The 19,279-nt window shown below is 46.3% G+C and overlaps 1 protein-coding gene across 1 annotated transcript; it reads left to right on the top strand.

Moving 5' to 3' along the window:
• Nucleotides 1-9,871: 9,871 nt before the first annotated feature.
• Nucleotides 9,872-10,528, top strand: LOC122638832 (uncharacterized protein YagA-like). Its single transcript, XM_043831680.1, has one exon. The coding sequence runs from the start codon at nucleotides 9,872-9,874 to the stop codon at nucleotides 10,526-10,528; it is 657 nt and encodes a 218-aa protein (XP_043687615.1).
• Nucleotides 10,529-19,279: the final 8,751 nt, after the last annotated feature.

A 19,279-nucleotide genomic window follows, 5' to 3' on the forward strand; every position in this document is an offset into this window, starting at 1 on the left:
GGGACCCACCTCTGAAAAAGTACGTAAAATCCCCTAGTGGGCATGTGGGGACAATACCCTGACTTAGGGTCAAACCCCTGTGCAAGCCCCTTTGAGTTTCAATTGCTGGAATTCTCTGGGCCATGGCACTGGGCGATGCAGCAAGGCCCAGTGACATCGCCCAGTGATTGATTTTAAATATTTTAATAGATTTTATTTGTGGAGACCACCCAATATGAACATGGGTACCCTCCACTGATAAAGGGAAGTCTGAGGGACCACCTCATGACCTCAGTTCATTGTGGACCCCACCAGTGAGCCCAGAATCAGTCAGAATCAAGTTAAAAACTGATTTTTAAAAAGGGACTTAGTGACCAAACAGACCTCAGTTGGTCTTGGGCCTATAAATAGGCAGGCCTGAGCTCATTTAGAGCTCTTATTTCCTGCTAAAACTGAGAGGAGAGAAAGAGAGGGAAAAGGAGAGAAAGAGAAGGAAGAAGGAAGAAGAGGAGGGGGAGACCTGCTGCAGCCATCCCAGCCTGCAACCGAGCCTATTCTTAGGCTACTTCAGGTATAAAAATACCTATCCTCACCTGCTGTTCCCATTCCCCCTCTGTATATACTGTGTTTTTGCTTCTTAGGTAGCCCAGACTAGCTAGGGTTTGCCCAGTATTGGTCCAGATCTACCATGCAGACCTTGTGCATGGAAGATCTGAAATATTTATGCATTTTAAACATTTAGCTGTGATGTTCTTGTGAGCCGAATCTGGCTGTGCACAGCTGCACTGCCCAGATTCACTTCTGATCTATGGATTGGAACCCTGGGTGCAAGCTAGGGCTGCAGAGATCAAACCCTATATGATTGCAGCCCTGGACCATCATTTGGCATGCTGTTCCAGCCTTGCATGTGGCTGAAACCAACTCTCAAGCTTAGCCAAAACCCTGAATACTATTCATCCAGGCTACTTGGGCAGCCACTGTCAGCCAAATGATGGATCTGATGGAAAATTCATCTGGGCCATGGTGTAGACCATCTCAGGGACTACTAGACCCCCCTGACATGGAAGGGATCAGGTTTTATCTCAGCCTTGAGAGCCTAGCCTTGGAAACTCAGCCTGCATCCATTCTACAGGCACTGGGCGATGCAGCAACGCCCAGAGCCAACGCCCAGTGAGTGGAAAATCATTGTTTTGGTGGACAGAGCTAGGGGGATCTCACCCAGTGGCCCCTGGACACTGTGGGATGTGGAAAAAGACTAAAATACCCTTCCCCACATCTGTCCATGATTAATGAATGCTTTAGAACCCTAGTGGGCCCTGCAGGTAAAGGAAGCCCTGCTGTGCTTGGTCCTACAGCACAGACAAGCTGTGGATAGCACTGTAAGCATATCCTAGCCTAGAGTCAGGTACAACCCTCGAAATGACCATTTTTCCCTTTGAGCTACTGACATTGGTTGATGCACTGGGACATGACCTAAGGTCCAGTGCAAGGCCAGTGATTCCAAGTGTAACCAACTAAACCCCAGGTCAACCCAGTAAGATTAGGGTAACCCTAGGACTTCTAATGACAGACTGATAACTTAACATGGCAACTTTGATTTACATCTAGGACTTGATCCTATGCTTGAGGACAACAACCAGACAACTGCTGGAACTGAATTTGTGACTAAGTACCTAGACCCAAGTACTGGTGAGTGAATAATTCTATCATATGTGTAAATGTAATCATGATCTGATGCCGGCTAATAAGAATTGAATATAATTGTTGTGTTATTTACTTCTGTTCAATTACTCAAATCACTGCATAATGACTGTCTAATGATCAACACTGTGAATTCTTCTATGATGATTGTGAGTGTTAGACTAGATGCCATAGTCGGCTTGGAAATGGGGCCTGTGGTAGCCCGTATTATGGGGTACGGTTGACACCACCTGACTCATACGATGCCATATAGACATGGGGCTAGAGTTTCATCACTCGTGCTACGCACCCTTGCAAAGAGGGGCCAAGGTGTTGGATGCCTGTGGGGGCAACCATCAGAAAAAGATAAAAGAGAAAAAGAAATGAATAGAACACCAAAATGGTGCATGAATGTATAGAACACCGGAATGGTGCACATGGGCTATAAGCCAGAAAAGAAAAGAAAGAAATGGATTGTCCCATGGGTTAATCACAGAGGGCTGGTCGGGCTGACCTTGGTGAACGAATGCGGGAGCTGATTGGTCCTCTCTGACAACTCAATGGGTGTATCGCGAGAAGGGGTTAGAAGCCTGCACCAAGGATACATGTATTGGGGATTGTAATAGCACAGACCTGACTTAGTTGTATTGTTAGGTGGTTAATAATAAAATCTGGACTTGCATATCATGTAGGACTATATGAATTGTGAATTATGAATGCATGTGCTTGCATGATTGATGTTATTTGCTCACTAGCTCAATGGGGCTCACACTCTGTTATATAATGTTTTTCTTAGATGATTTTGCTGGTGGATACCGTTGTGGCATGGTGGGTCATTTTGAGGAGGAGACTTTTGGTTGTTACGATGATATTGGTGTGGATACCGACGGAGGTCATACCGATCCTGCGCACATTTTTGGTGGTTGTTGATGAAGACCATTGAAGTGTGTTTGTGACAGCTTTTTGACTTGGGGACTCCTTTTGGGTTATTTGGAGTTATCCCCGTTCTGACGTAGCTGTTATAGTTTTTCTTTTTTTTCCTTTCTGGGGTTGAGTATGCTCGCCCTGTACATGTCTTTGTATGTAGTACTGTACTTATCAACTTTGTTTTTTTATCTTCTTTGTCTGTGGGTTGATGGGAAATGTAAAACTTATATATGTATAGATTATCACTGTTTGCCCGTATCGCTATGCTTCCTTTTATTATTGAACTGTAGTTTATCTGCTGCACTCTGATCTTGCCTATGGTAAAGAGATGGTTGTGGTTCCATGATCGTAAGCACTGCTTCTAGATCCGTGGGATTTGACAGATTGTCGTTGTGTAATTTGGGTCACCTACCTAATCCTCCTAGGGGGTGGTTTGGGGTGTGACATTCCTTACCTTGGTTTTCCTGTATTTTGGGGTGCCATTGGAGGGAAAGTACATTGATAAGACCAGATCTAGGCCCATAGATTAGACTTCCATTCTGAAGATGAAAGTTCCTGGAGAGGAACCACTAGAGGATGAGGGGCAGATGGGGACACTGCAGGGAGAGGAGCATGGAGTGGAGCATGGTGATGATGTGCGTGATGAGGAGGTACAAGGGATGAAGCAGGGAGACACTCAGGGCTTACATGCAAAGGAGCAGGGTATAGGTCCAGGCGACTTTGAGGGTTTTGACACTCAATTTATAGACTTACCCCCTTATGAGATGACTGGTGCCACTAGCTCACAGGTTTCAGGTCCTTCTGATTGGGCACAGATGATGACACACTTCTAGAGTCTTGGCACTCAACTCTCTAGCTTGGCGACTAGGGTGGATCAGGGCTTCACTTCTTTGGAGACGAGAGTGGGGCCTATGGAGCAGTGTCTAGATTTTTGGGATAGGTTCTACAGAGTTGACTCTCGCCAGACTCAGCCTCCGCCGAGCGACGTACCTCCTTCTGAGTAGTTCTAGTAGTTTCGAACCTTCTCTTGCTACGTGGTCATGATCATCTTAGTTATTTTTTTTTCTTCTATGCTTATGTATTTTTTTTCTTTCTTTGTTTTCAGTTTATGTACTTGTTGAATTGCAATTATGCAATCAAACTTTTGTAATTATTGCTGAGTCAATGAAAATCTTGCATCTACCTCCCCTGTGGTTTTTAATTCTTGCATGTTTTATTGTTTAATGTTTATTAGTCCTAGTCTGCAATCCATAATTGTAAGAAGAGCCTCACGCTCTGATACCAAGCTCTGTCACACCCCAAACCACCCCCTAGGAGGATTGGGTAGGTGACCCGAATTGCACAATGGCAATCTGCCAAATCCCACGGATCTAGAAGCAGTGCTTACGATCATGGAACCACAACCATCTCTTTACCATAGGCAAGATCAAAGTGCAGCAGATAAACTACAGTCAATAATAAAAGGAAGCATAGCAATACGGGGAAACAATGATAATATATACACATAAAAGTTTTACATTTCCCATCAACCCACACATAAAGAAAATAAAGAAACAAAGCTGATATGTGCAGTACTACAAACAAAGACATGTATAGGGCGAGCATACTCAACCACAAAAACAAGAAAAAAAAAAAAGAAAAACTACAACAACCAAGTCAGAACGGGGATAACTCCAAATAACCCAAAAGGAGTCCCCAAGTCAAAAACCTATCACGAACACATTTAAATTGTCTTCATCAACAACCACCAAAAATGTGCATAGGATCGGTATGACCTCCATCAGGGTCCACACCAATATCATCGTAACAACCAAAAGTCTCCTCAAAATGACCTGCCATGCCACAGCGGCATCCACCTGTAAAATCATCTAAGAAAAAACATATATAACAGAGTGTGAGCCCCACTGAGCTCGTGAGCAAATAACATCAATCATGCATACACATGCAATCACAATTCACAATTCATATGATCCTACATGATATGCAAGTTCAGATTTTATTATTAGCCACCTATCATTACAACTAAGTCGGGTCTGTACTACTACAATCCCCAAAACATGTATCTCTGGTGCGGGCTTCTAACCCCTTCCCATGATACACCCATTGAGTTGTCGGAGAGGACAGTCAGCTCCCGCATTCGTTCTCCAAGGTCAGCCCGACCATCCCTCTGTGATTAACCCATGGGATAATCCATTTCTTTCTTTATTTTCTTTTCCAGCTTATAGCCCATGTGCACCATTCCGGTGTTCTATACATTCATACACCATTCCGGTGTTCTATTCATTTCTTTTTCTCTTTTCTCTTTTTTTGATGGTTGCCCCCACAGGCATCCAACACCTTAACCCCTGTTGGTAAGGGTGCATATCACGGGTGATGAAACTCTAGCCCCATATCTATATGGCATCGTATGAGTCAGGTGGTGTCAACCGGATCCCATACTATGGGCTACCACGGGCCTCATTTCCAAACCGACTACGGCATCTAGTCTAACATTCACATTCATCATATAAGAATTCACAGCGTTTATCATCAGACAGTCATTATGCATGGATTTCAGTAGTTGGACAAAAGTAAATAGCACAGCAATTATGTTCAATTCTTATTAGCCGGCAACAGATCGTAATTACATATACACATATGATAGTATTATTCACTCACCAGTACTTGGCTCTAGGTACTCAGTCATAAATTCAGTTCCAGCAGTTGTCTAGTTGTTGTCCTCGAGCACATGATCAAGTCCTAGATGTAAATCAAAAGTTGCCATGTTAAGTTATCAGCATGTCATTAGAAGTCCTAGGGTTACCGTAATCTTATTGGGTTGACCCGGGGTTTAGTTGGTTACACTTGGAATCACTGGCCTTGCACTAGACCTTAGGTCATGTCCCAGTGCATCAACCAATGTCAGTGGCTCAAAGGGTAAAATGGTCATTTTGAGGGTTGAACCTGACTCTAGGCTAGGATATGCTTACAGTGCTGTCCACAGCTTGTCTGTGCTGTAGGACCAAGCACAGCAGGGCTCCCTTTACCTATAGGGCCCATTAGGGTTCCAAAGCATTCATTAATCATGGACAGATGTGGGGAAGGGTATTTTAGTCTTTTCCCACATCTCACAGTGTCAAGGGGTCATTGGGTGAGATCCCCTATCTTTGTCCACCAAAATAGTGATTTTCCACTCACTGGGCATTGGCTCTGGGCGTTGCTGCATCGAGTGCCTATAGAATCGATGCAGGCTGAGTTTCCAAGGCTGGGCTCTCAAGGCTGAGGTCAAACCTGATCCCTTGCATGTCAGGGGGGTCTAGTAGCCCTTGAGATGGTCTACCCATGGCCTAGATGGATTTTCTATCAGATCCATCATTAGGCTGACAGTGGCTGCCCAAGTAGCCCAGATGAATAGTATTCAGGGTTTTGGCTAAGCTTGGGAGTTGGTTTCAGCCACATGCAGGGCTGGAAACACCTGAGATTTGATGTTCCATGGCTGCAAACATCAAGGATTAGGATTGTGCAGCCAGGGTTCACACCCAGGGTTCCAAATCATAGGGTAATAGAGCCAAATGGCAGTGCAGGTGGGCATAGCTAGGTTTCAGCCACAAGAGCAGCAAAACAGAATATTAAAAATGCATAAGGATCTTAGATCTTCCATGCACAAGTTCTGCATGGCAGATCTGGACCAATATTGGGCAAACTCTAGCTAGTCAGGGCGGCCCAGGAAGCAAAAGGACAGTGAAAGCAAGGAAGAGATAGGGAACAACAACATATATGGGGGGTTTTATACCTGCACAGAGCCAAGAGAGGCTCGGTTCCAGCCTAGATGGGTGGTGGCAGCAGCCCTTCCTCTTCCTTCCTTCTTCTCCTTCTTCTTCTTTCTTTCTTCTTTCTCTCCTTTTCCTCCCATGGATTCTCCTAGAGCTGAAATCTCTAAATGAGTCCTAAGCCTCCCCTATTTATAGACCAAGACCAACTAAGGCCTATTTGGTCACTAAGTCCCTTTTTAAAAATCAGTTTCTAACTTGATTCTGACTGATTCTGGGCTCACTGGTGGGGTCCACACTGAACCAGGGGTATGAGGTGGTCCCTCAGACTCTCCTCTATCAGTGGAGGGTACCCATGTTCATATTGGGTGGTCCCCAAAATTATAATAATTAAAAATAATCAAAATCAGCCACTGGGCGATGTCTCTGGGCGTTGCCACATCACCTAGTGCCATGGCCCAGGGAATTCCAGCAACTGAAACTCAAAGGGGCTTGCACAAGGGTTTGACCCTAAGTCAGGGTATTGTCCCCACATGCCCACTAGGGGATTTTACACACTTTTGTAGAGGTGGGTCCCACCATTATAAGGAGGAGAGTTATTACCTGGGGTTCAAGCCATACATCAGGTTGTGAGCTATGCAAGAGTAGGGGTCCACTGTCCATCTTCTGACAGGTGTTTAGCAGGATATGGACAGGGTTTCTTCATTGATCCATGTCACTAGAGTGATGCTCCACAGTGATCCTGGTTGCATTGTCAGGGGTTCTTATCCTTCAATCAAAATTCCAGTCAGTTAGGGGTAGGGTTTGACAACGTCAGCTACCATGATGGAACCGGTCCTTTAGGTCAGGAAGATACTAGAATTGCTAGGGTTACCATCCGCTCAGGACGGGCGATTAGATAACACCGGTAGTTATGATTAAGACAAGCAACGAAGCAGTAACAAACATCCTTCGGAGGCTGACAGTTTTGGGCCTAGAAAGAAGGATGTTCGATGAAGAAGGCTTGGTGGCCGAGACAACGGTCAGAAAGCTTAAAGAACTCAAGACTGAAATCAGGATGGAGGACTTGCAGCCCGCTCCGTCGAAGATGGAAGAAACACCGGCGGAAGTACAAGACCCGTTGATGGAAGTTAACTTAGGAAGTGAGGATAACAGGCGTCCTATCTTTGTTAGTAGTTTTCTTAGTTGTGTGTTTCGGAAAAAACTTGTAACTTTGTTGAAGGAATATAAAGATTGCTTTGCTTGGGATTATTCTAAGATGCCAGGTCTAGACCGAAAACTGGTCGAACATCTGTTGCCTATCAAGGACAACTTCAGACCGGTAAAGCAGTTGCCCAGGCGTATGGCATCGGACGTCGTCCTAAAGGTTAAAGACGAGATAGAGCGGCTGCTTAAAGCCAGGTTCATAAGGCCTGCCCGATACGTAGAATAGTTGTCCAATATTGTCCCTGTTATCAAGAAAAATGGGAAGTTAAGAGTGTGCATCGATTTTTGAGACCTCAACAAGGCTACCCCAAAGGACGAGTACCCAATGCCCATAGTGGATATGTTAGTGGACTCCACATCTAGGGGCCAGATAATGTCCTTCATGGACGAGCATGCGGGATACAACCAAATATTTATAGCTGAATAGGATGTGCCAAAAATGGCCTCCCATTGCCCTAGGGCGCTAGGAACCTACAAATGGGTTGTAATGCCATTTGGCTTGGAGAACGCTGGTGCTACTTACCAAAGGGCTATGAATGCAATCTTCCACGATATGATTGGCAAGTTCATGGAGGTCTACATTGACGATGTGGTGATAAAGTCTGAAGCGGAAGAGGAGCACCTGGTTCACCTTAAAAGGGTGTTTGAAAGGATGAGGTCCCATGGCCTCAAAATGAATCCCCTCAAATGTGCATTTTGGGTAGCAGCTGGGAATTTCTTAGGCTTCCTTGTTCACTAAAAAGGGATAGAAGTAGACCGAAAAAAGACTAAGGTCATCAAGGAAGCTAGGCCCCCAACGAATACGAAAGAGCTGCAGAAGTTCCTCGATCAGGTAAATTTCCTCCGGCGGTTTATATCAAACTCGGCAGGGCAAACTAAGGTATTTTCCTCGTTGCTAAAGTTAAAGTCGGGAGAAGATTTTCGTTGGACTACAGAGCATCAGAAGGCGTTCGAAGCAATCAGGGATTACCTGGTCAGGCCATCGGTACTGGCGCCACCCTGAGAGGGAGTGCCATTAAAATTGTACATCATAGCCACGGAGTCTTCGGTGGGAAGCCTGCTAGCCCAAGATAATGAGGCAGGGATAGAACAGATAGTTTTTTAGCTCAGTCGAGCTCTGACGGAGACCGAGCAGCGATACACACTAATGGAAAAATTGTGCCTAGCACTATTTTGGTTCTGTTCCAAGTTGAGGTATTATTTGCTACCAACCATGGTCGAAGTCATATGCCAGACCGACATCATTAAGTACATGCTCATTCGGCCGATCTCAAGAGGCCGGGTTGGAAAATGGGCCTTGGCATTGGTGGAGTTTACCCTCCAGTACGTTCCTGAGAAGGCCATTAAAGGCGAGGCCTTGGCCGACTTCCTCGCGGATCACCCACCCATTCAGGTCAGCGGGGATGAAAGGTAGGGAGAGACAAGGGAAATCGCACACGTTGGTGTTACACCATGGTCTCTATCATTTGATGGGTCTAGAACCAGCTAGTCAGCCAGAGCAGGGATAGCGATCTGATCCCCGCAAGGAGTAGAAATTGAGCTGGCAGTGCATTTGGGTTTCGCCTGTTCAAACAATCAGGCCGAGTACGAAGCTCTCATCATTGGGATGAAGATCCTCCTCGCTATGGGGGCTAGGACGATTGAAGTAAGTGGAGAGTCTCAACTTGTGATCAAGTAGGTGGCTGGAGAGTACCATTGTGAAAGCGAGCACTTGGTCCGTCACCACTTGCTGGTAAGCAGCCTAGTGGCCGGGTTTGATGATGTGTCCATACGACACGTCCCTTGGCTAAGGAATCAGATAGCTAACATCTTGGCTCAGATAGCGTCAAGCCTACGCCCTGTAGAAGGTTGCTAGGAAAGAATCGTCGTAATACGAAAGCAATTGGTCTCGTCGGTCCTTGACTTAGACTCGATAGAAGTAAATCAAGTGGAGGACACTCAGCCAGACTGAAGGACCCCAATAATCCAATACTTAAGGGGCCGAGCCCCAGCATGGATAGAAAGACCAGGTACAGAGCATTGAGTTATGTCCTGGTGGGAGACGATCTCTTCAAGAAGGGGAAGGATGGCCTGTGCTTAAGTGCATTAGCCTCAATGAGTCCATGGTCGTTATGGCCGAGGTCCAAGAGGGGATTTGTGGGTCACATCAGGCCGGTCCTAAGATGAGGTGGCTAATTAGGAGACATGGTTACTACTGGCCCACTATTCTGGTAGACTGTATAAGGTACGCTCAAGGATGTCAGGCGGGCCAATGGCATGGCCCGGTGCAACGGGCCCCCGTGATGGAACTTAACCCAGTAGTGAAGCTATGGCCGTGTAGGGGATGGGCGATGGACCTGATTGGGAAGGTGACGCCGCCGGCCATGAGAGGGAATTGTTTCATAATTGTGGCAATGGATTATTTCACCAAATGGGCAGAGGCCATGCCCATGAGGACGGTCACCAAGACTGATGTCATCCAGTTCCTAAAAACCCAAATAGTTCACAGGTTTGGGTTGCCTGAGACCATTACATGTGACAACGGGTTGGTCTTCACTGGGGATCAGGTCCTTGAGTTTGCTGCAAGCTATGGGATCACCATAACCCATTCCACGCCTTACTATGCCCAGGGGAATGGACAGGCTGAGGCAATCAACAAGGTGTTGAAGAATTTCTTGACAAAGATAGTGGAGGAAAACCCCAGGAGGTGGGCTGAGCTGTTATCTGAGGTATTATGGGTATTTAAAACATCGCAACGCACAAGCACCGGAACCACGCTGTTCTCCCTTACTTACGGGCATGACGCAGTCTTGCCTATGGAGATAAGTGCCAGGTCTGCAAGGGTGGCATACCGGCAAGGGTTTATACCAGCCACTTATAGTGAGGCCATGCTGGCCAATTTGGAGGACTTGGATGAAGAGTGCCTCAAGGCTTTTGACCAAATTTTGGCACAAAAGGAGAAGGTGGAAACCGTGTATAACAGAAGGGTGGTGCTCAAAAGTTTCTAGGAGGGCGAAGTGGTACTAAAGGCTATTCTTCCAGTAGGGGCTAAGGACCCGACTTATGGCAAGTGGTCGCCCACGTGGGAGGGACCTTTTGTGGTCTATCAGGTGCTAAAAAGGGGGAGCTTATAGGCTAAAAGAAGTAGAAGGAGACGTTCATTTAAAGCCCATAAATGGGAAGTTCCTGAAAAAGTTCCATCCCACAATGTGGGACCTAAGGTGAGGACACCAAAATAAAACCAATCAAAGACTAACCCAACGGTCAGGTTGCAAAAGAAACCAGGCAGAGACCAACCCAAACGGTTAGGCCGTAAAACAGGAGAAGAGTTAGAATATTACAGCAACCAGAGAAATTGTTCTAGACTAGGGGACATATGCCCTAGATTTTTAGCAGGCATGCAGGCCTAAGAGAAATCTTCCTTGGGGAACGATCCCCATAAGTCATCCCACTGGGCTTCTAGGTTGGTGATGTCCTGGTTGGCAGTGACTAACTGAACAGACCGATCGCCTTTCAAATTGGTGAACTCTGTAGTAGCAGCCCAAAGGGTCTCCGCAGTCTTGTATAGGGCTTTGAAGTCAGCGAAGGATGGTTTTGCCAGCTGTTCTTTTTCCTCTTTAGCCCATTGAGCTACAACCAGTTCATCCTCCAAACGGGCGATCTCAGAGCTTAGGGAGCTGATCTCATCCTTAAAACGCTTATTGATCGTGCCAGATTCCTAGAGTTTCGCTGTGGTCTGCTCCCACTTGGTGCATAGGCCATCCCCTTCGCTAATGGCCTTCTCCAGGTCACGAACAGCCTTGAAGGTTACTGGGGCATTGGCGGTTAGATCTGGGATAACGAACGCAGCTTTGCTAACCCATACTTGATTGGATCTGGAAGAGTAGTGTAGGCTGACAAGACTTGCAGCGACTGAGTCAGGGCCTGAAAGTGAGTCAGGGCGAGAAAGTGATCTGGATTGAATCCTTCTTTGGCAGGGAGTTGCTTGTCAACAAACTCAATAAAGGAGCGCTTAGCATCCTCGACGGCTGAAGGAGGCAGGACCGGTGTGCCCACAACAGGGGCTTCCCCAAGGGGAGTAAGGCAATAGGCCAGGACGAAGTCCAACTCGAATTCCTGTCATGGAAAAGATCGGTCAAAGGATGTTTTAGCAACCCAAAAGCAAAAGGACCAAGGTTAGAACGTACCATGAGATCAGAAGAGGGGCTTCAGTCTGGGGAAGTGACCTTGGCCATGATAGGGCTAGAAGTGCCCACTTATTCGCTTGAACTAACAATCTTGGAGAAGGGAAATGAAACGACAGGGGCTGGTGACTTTAAGGTTGCCTCATCGTGGGAGACGGCAACAGGAACTTCTTCCTCGAAACCTGAAGCGATATCCAGGAGAGTGGGAGAGGACGATGAGTGAGCTTTCTTGAGGTAGCGCCTGGAGCACCTCAGGCCGGATGGCGCTTCTGAAACTTCCTTGCTAAGAGAGGCTTCTTTGAGGGATTGCTTTCTGGGAGGCTTCTTTACTACATGCTTCTGTCTTTTCTGGGAGTGCCCTTTGGACAGCGGACTTGTGGGGGCTGATGATGGAGTCCTACGCTTCTGGGAGGCATCGACACCAACTGACTGAGAAGGCACAGACCAGGTAGGACGGGCCTCTGAGAGACATAAGATAACAGGCCGTTAGTCAAAAAATAATAATGTGTTAAAGAATGCAGGGTTACAAGGATACCATGCTTGGTAGGATTGACGGCCTGGACGGCATGCCTTGTACGAGTAACCTCGTAGTCATTGGCATAGGAGCCAGCAAATTCAACCCCACCAGACCACATCCAGAGGTGGGGGTTGACAAGCTCAGTCATGCCCAGGCCGACGCTGAGTAAAGTAGGCTACCGGTCCATGAAGGCTTTGAATGAGTGGTCAAAGCTTCTCATATCCACGTAGGCTCTCCTAGCTACTTTACGGGCATTTGTAGGCTAGGCTAGGAATTCTTTGCGCATTTCACGACGGATTCGATCTAAAGCTAGGTCATGGCGTCTCTGCATAATATTACGGTCTGGGTGGTAGTTGACGCCAAAGGCCTCTTCGTATCAAAGGATTGACTTTAGAAGCGACTTACTTGGAGCATGCGAGACTGGGGCCTTGCCTTTGCCTATGACGTCCTCCATCTGTAGTTTGGAGTTAGAATCAGCATCGTCAATAACTAGAGGGAACGCTTCGGCTGTTAGGGTAGTAAAAAAGGTGGACCAGTAGGCTGTGAATTCTGGCGTAGCAGATGGTTCTGGGTTAAAAGGCTCAGGGAAGAAGCGAGACATGACGTAATCACCCATGCTGGTGGCAATCTCAATCTGGCCCATTATCCTCAAGACAGGTCGGGCTGGCCCCACCTTTGTTCTCAGAAAAGTAGCATGGGAGGGGGATGGACTGCCGTAAGTTGAATTGGCCAGTGCAGCACTGGGGGTTGTATACTTCAACCCCGCATATATTATTCCCCGAAGGCTCTGAAGTAACTCCAAAGTGCAGGTCCCTATAGACCAGGAACTTACGCCACAGCTCAGGGGCAGACCGTGGGTTGAGCAAGGCGTCCGACAGCCAGGAGGGGAGGTCCTGGTGAAGGTAGAAAGGTATGAATAGCGTAGGGGAACGAGACTCTTTAAGCTTAAGAAAGAAGGAGTGGTAGTCCTGCAAAGAAGGATGTTCTTCTTCTACCAACTCTCACATAAAGTAAAGGCCGATGGTGCGGCATTCAATAATGGGGGAAGGAGTGTAGAAGGAAGGAAAGTTAATAGCCAAATTTGGAGCAGCCAGAAGGGGGCGCCACCAGAATCAAAGTTTGAATTGAACATGGTGCTGCAGCCCCTATAGAGGGAAGACAGGACGAAGGAAGCAAGGTCCACAGGACGCCCTTTGGATAGGGCGTTGGCCAAATGCAGGTAGGTTTTGGCAATTTTGTTGGATTTGACGCAGGCCAGGTAGCGACAAATCCAAAAGAGAAGGAAGGCTAGAAATTCGGCCTTGGAAACAGGGCCCTCAGTCCCGCAGACAGAAGACAAATACATGCTGTAACTGGCTTTTTTGGTAAAGTCCAAGCCATACTAGTCCTCAAAACTTCTGGGGTCCAGGGTTCTAAGGGATGCCCCATGGAATTCAGGGCCGATGGCCTTGAGACCAGTCAGAGCCCCAACGTCGAGAAGGGTAGGGCTCATGGGCCCATAGGGGAAGAGGAAGACATTACTGGAGCTAGACCAAAAGCGCAAGGCAGCTTATAGGAAAGGGACGTCAGGGGGAATGGCGGTACTGGACATTTATAGGGCATCCAAAATTCCTAGAGCTAAAAGGCGCTCACACTCTGCCGCCATGATGTGGTCTACCCACGCCTCCCAGTCTAGAAGGAAAGATGGCCTGAGGCAACCGAAGGGCTTGGGTTTAACGCTGAACGGGGTAGAAGAACAGAGAAGAATGACCTCCTCCTTGTGCTAAGGAAAGTTAGGGATTGGAGCCGATATGTAAGGCTGGGTAGGGCCTAACGCAAACAAGGGGGGATCAGGGGAAGGAATGAATACCTCAAAGCGGGATGAAGGTGGAAGCTGAGCCTATTTCGCCCTCAGGGTCTTCTTCGGCTCTCGTTCCCTTTGAGAAATCATAGGGTAGAGAGGAAGGTTGTCCATGGCGCAGGCTGAGGAAGTGGGCAATTGGAGAAGAATGATAACGAAAGAGGAAAACTAGCGAGGGTGGTGCTTTTAAAGAACGAAAATGGAGGGAGTTTATGGCGCAGCCTTGAGAAATTCAAAATTTAAAAGGGGCGTATTCATTTCAGTCACTGATAAAAAGGCCGACGGTTGAAATGGCGCTAATGCATGGATTGAAGGGACGTTTACCCAGGACGAGGAGATGTAGCATCATAATTAAGGCATTGGGAACCCAGAGGGTTGGCATAAAGATCGCACAACCTCCTAAGGCTAGGTGGGCCACATGGCACCGCCTCAGGAAGTTGTGAGGGGCAATTGTTGGAGCCATTTTTTAGATGGGTCCCATATCATTAGTGGGACCATGCACCGTTGAAGAGCCCATTATGCAAAGAGCCACGTCAACAGCCTTGAGGGAGATAAGGTGGACCTCGTCAAGGTTTGTTGAGAGAATCGCTCCCATAGAAGTGGCATCTCCTGCTTCTAAGGGTGGACAAGTGAAGGTCACTACCACCACGTCAGTTGGCCCAGGAGAGTGTAACAGAATCCGACATAGGAGGAGGCCACGTGGGAGATAGGAAGTAGGGTTTGAGGGCCAAGAGATGCAGCCGCCACTATCCAGATGAGGACTACTATAAAAGGGCAGGAGTTGTCACAAAAAAAACAACATACACACAATCCAGCTCTTGGCATTATCTTTACTGCTTTTTAATTTGTTTATTAGTTTCTTGCTTTAGTGTACTTCTTAGTTCTTGAGAAAGTGTACTTGCCATCCCAGCGGGCCAATCATTGGAAGGGAGGATCAGGAGGTTTCTTTGTCCCCACAGGATTGGCCTCGATTGTAATCGGTTGGTGTGCTTTTTCAATAATAATTTAGTTATTTAATTATTGCACAAGAGTCAATTTCTTTTCTATTCAGTCTTATAAGCTTTTGGCAGACCCCAATGAGACCGTTGGGAACACAGTCTAACCCAAAGGTCCTGGGAGATAACTCAGGCACCAGGGAACCCTACATTCCCTGGTTGACAGTCAGATAGGCCGCAACCCCAGCCCGTTTGAATCTACATCAAAGGTTCTGGCATGCCCCGCATCCACCATAGCCCACGCCATCTTGTGAGTGTTGGATATTTTTCCACCAACACATATATAATAGAGTGTGAGCTCCACCGAGCCCATGAATGAAATATCACCATGCATGCACATGTAAGCACAACCATATGAGTCCTACATGAGGTGCAGTTCATTTTATTTATTAGCCACCTAACATCACAACTAAGGTAGGTTAGTGCTACTACAATCCCCAATATAAGTATCCCTGGTGTGGGCTTTTAACCCCTTCCCACGATACACCCATTGAATTGTCGGAGAGGATCGATTAGCTCCCGCATCAGTCACCAAGGTCAACCCGACCAGTCCTCTGGGATTAACCTGTGAGGCATCCATCCTTTCTTTCACATATCATATTTCTTTTCTCTGGCTTATAGCCCATACATTTCTCTTTTCTTTTCTTTTCTTTTCTCTTTCATATGGTCACTCTCACAGGCATCCAACACCTTAACCCTTGTTGGCAAGGGTGCGTAGCACAGGTGATGTCACACTCCAAACCACTTCCTGGGAGGATTTAGGCAAGTGACCAGATATCCTACGACATTCGCCAATCCCCAAGATCAAGAAGCAGTACTTACACGTCACAAACCACACAATGAGGGTAACAAGATAGTAAAAGAATATCAGAGTGCAACGGAAGATTAGACTACCCACAGATGATTATCATCGATAATACATACCCAAATACCTATGTTTTACCATATACATATTCATTTATGTCCAATAAGTACATTATCTTGGTAATACACTTCTTGAAAGAAAGAAACTTAAATAATAACAAAATCGTAGTTAAGCAACGAGATGAGGAAGATCTGCAATTCCATTGACAGCTTCCCCACCTATTGGCAAACCTGTTCCTGTAAAATTAACTAAAAGAGAATATACAAGAGTGTGAGCTCCACCGAACCCGTGAATGAAATATAAACCATGCATGCACATGCAAGCACAACCAAATGAGTCCTACATGAGGTGCAGATCATTTTATTTATTAGCCACCTAACATCACAACTAAGTCAGGTCAGTCCTACTACAATCCCCAATACATGTATCCCTAGTGCAGGCTTGGTTACCCCTTTCCACGATACACCCATTGAGTTGTCGGAGAGGACCAATCAGTTCCTGCATCCTTTCACTAAGGTCAGCCTGACCAGCCCTCTGTGATTAACCTGTGGGGTAACCGTTAGTATTTAGCTCAATTCTTTTCTTTTCTTTTTTTCTTTGGATTATATTGTGGCATAAAGCCCGGCATATAGCTCCTAACATTAATTGTGGCATAAAGCCCGACATATAGCTCCTGACATTAATTGTGGCCCCCACAGGCATCCAACACCTTAATCCCTGTTGGGAAGGGTGCGTAGCACTGGTGATGAAACTCTAACCCCATGTCTATATGGCATCGTATGAGTCAAGCGATGTCAACCGTATCCCATAATACATGCTACCACAGGCATCCAACACCTTAATCCCTGTTGGGAAGGGTGCGTAGCACTGGTGATGAAACTCTAACCCCATGTCTATATGGCATCGTATGAGTCAAGCGATGTCAACCGTATCCCATAATACAGGCTACCACAGGCCTCATTTCCAAGCCGGCTACGGCATCTAATCTAGCAATTCCACATACAAACATTATTATACATTTCCAATGTTCATCAGATATGATTCAGAATTCCAATGAGAATATAAAACAATTTAAAGTAATTAAAGACAGTAAATATTGTTGTTGTTGTTGTTGTCATGACCCATCAGTCATGTTACACCTACACTCATGGTGTAATTCCACTCACCTTGGTTTGATCCTACCGGTTCATCTGTTTGTTTAGTTTCGGTCGGTATCTGCCTGTGCACCTCGAGCATGAAAACAAATCGTAAAGTAATAAATCAAGAATATGTTATTTTAATTATTCAAACTGTTTTGGATAGCCTGGTGTTGGTCTAGGCTCACTGGTCTGACTCGGTGCTCAGTCCGAGATCACTTTGAATTCTCCAGGCCTTGCACTAGGCTTTAGGCCCAAGTCCCGGTGCATCATCCGGAGAATGTGGTCTAGGGGTAAAATGATCATTTACCATTATAATACATGGTTCTAGGTCACAATAGCCTTACAACATAGTCCCCAGGTCAGCAATGCTGCAGGGCCAACATAGATAGGGTTTCCAAGCCCTGCGGGGCCCACTTGGGTACCCAAGGTATACATAATTATGGACAGATGTGAGGAGGGGCATTTTAGTCATTTCCCACCTTCCCACAGTGTCCAAGGGTCAATAGGTGAGAAACCCCAAGTCTGTCCATCAAAACAGCCCATTTTCCATCACTGGGCGATGGCTCTGGGCCTTGCTACATCGCCCAGTGTATTGCCCAGTGGCTACACAGTCGATGTAGGCTGAGTTTCCAAGGTGGGGCCTGCAAGGTTGAGCCCTAAAAGGATCCCTTGCATGTCAGGGGGTCTAGTAGCCCCTGAGGTGGCCTACCTCATGGTCCAATTGGATTTTCCATCAGATCCATCATTAGGCTGACAGTGGCTGCCCAAGCAGCCCAGTGAATAGTGTCACAGGGTTTTGCCAAGCTTGGGAATCTGGTTTCAGCCACATGCAGGGCTGGAAAAGCCTGAAAAACAATGGTTCAAGGCTGCAACCACCTAGGGTTTGGTCTCTACAGCCTTGGCTCACACTCAGGGCTTCAATCGGCCAACTAGAAGTGAATCTGGGCAGTGCAGCTGTGCACAGCCAGAATCGACTACCAAGAACAGCAAATCAGAATTATATTTTTGTTCAAAAATCACAGATCTTCCATGCTTAAAGCTTGCATGGTAGATCTGGAGCCATACCTAGCTTCCCCCAGCTATTCTGGGCTGGTAGAGAGTAGTTATTTAAGTAAAACACAAGAGGAGAAGGGGGCAGCAGGTATAGGTGTGCAGATGTATACCTGAACAGGGTTGAGAGGTCTGAGAAAATCGATTCCAGGCCTGGTGCAGGGCTGGAGCAGCTCCCCTTCCTTCTTCCTTCTTCTTCCTTCTTCTCCTTCCTCTTCTTTCTCTCCTTTCTCTCCTCACAGTTTCAGGGTTTCTAAGGGTTCTAAATGAGCTCAAGAACCCTCTATTTATAGGCCAGCCCATGACTAAAGCCTGTTTGGCTGCTTAGGTCTCTTTTCAAAATGCATTTTTAGACTGATTCTCAGTCATTCCGGGCACTCTGGTGAGATCCACAGTGATCCGAGGGTATGAGGTAGTCCCCCAGACTTCCCTCAACCTATGGAGAGTGCCTATGTCCAATATGGGTGGTCCCCACACATCTGTACATTAAAATACAGCAATTTCCCACTCTGGGTGATGTCACTAGGCCTTGCTGCATCGCCTAGAGAATTCATCTGCAGAATTATTTGGATTGAAATGAAATTCCAGTCCATTTAGAGACATAATTGGGCCATGGTTCCTTCTAGGAAAGTAAAGCTATATGAATATAGTTTCTAGGAAAATTGGAATCAAATGAAATGAAGATTGGGTTATGAAGTTATACTATTTTTATTACACAAAGGTCAACCTGTCAAAACAGCAGGATCCCATTTTGACAGCAACTTGAGCTAAGCTTTTAACTAACTGAGAGACAGATCTAAGTAATGGTGTCTTCTAACGAAATTCAGCCCTATGTGTCTAGTTTCTAAAAAAAGTAGAACCCACTCAAATGAAGTTTGGGTGGTGGAGTTATATCCTTTTAACTAAGAGAAGGTCCATCTATAAATTAGTAGAATTGATCATTTATGTTGGGATTTAAGATGTTTGTATGGAATTGGGTTCTCATCATCAAATCAATCATGCAAATTGATGTTTGGGTCTTAAAATATTTTATCTAAAACATTCAAGGTGATGAGGGTCATCATTAGTTTAGCCTAGAACTAGGATTTAAGTCCAAGGGTCCTAGAATCAAGGGTTGGTACCTTCCTTGGGCTGTACATTTTGTGATGAGCGGTACAGTCACAAGGAGT

The sequence above is a fragment of the Telopea speciosissima genome, chromosome 9, assembly GCF_018873765.1.
Source record: "Telopea speciosissima isolate NSW1024214 ecotype Mountain lineage chromosome 9, Tspe_v1, whole genome shotgun sequence".
Lineage (NCBI taxonomy): Eukaryota > Viridiplantae > Streptophyta > Magnoliopsida > Proteales > Proteaceae > Telopea > Telopea speciosissima.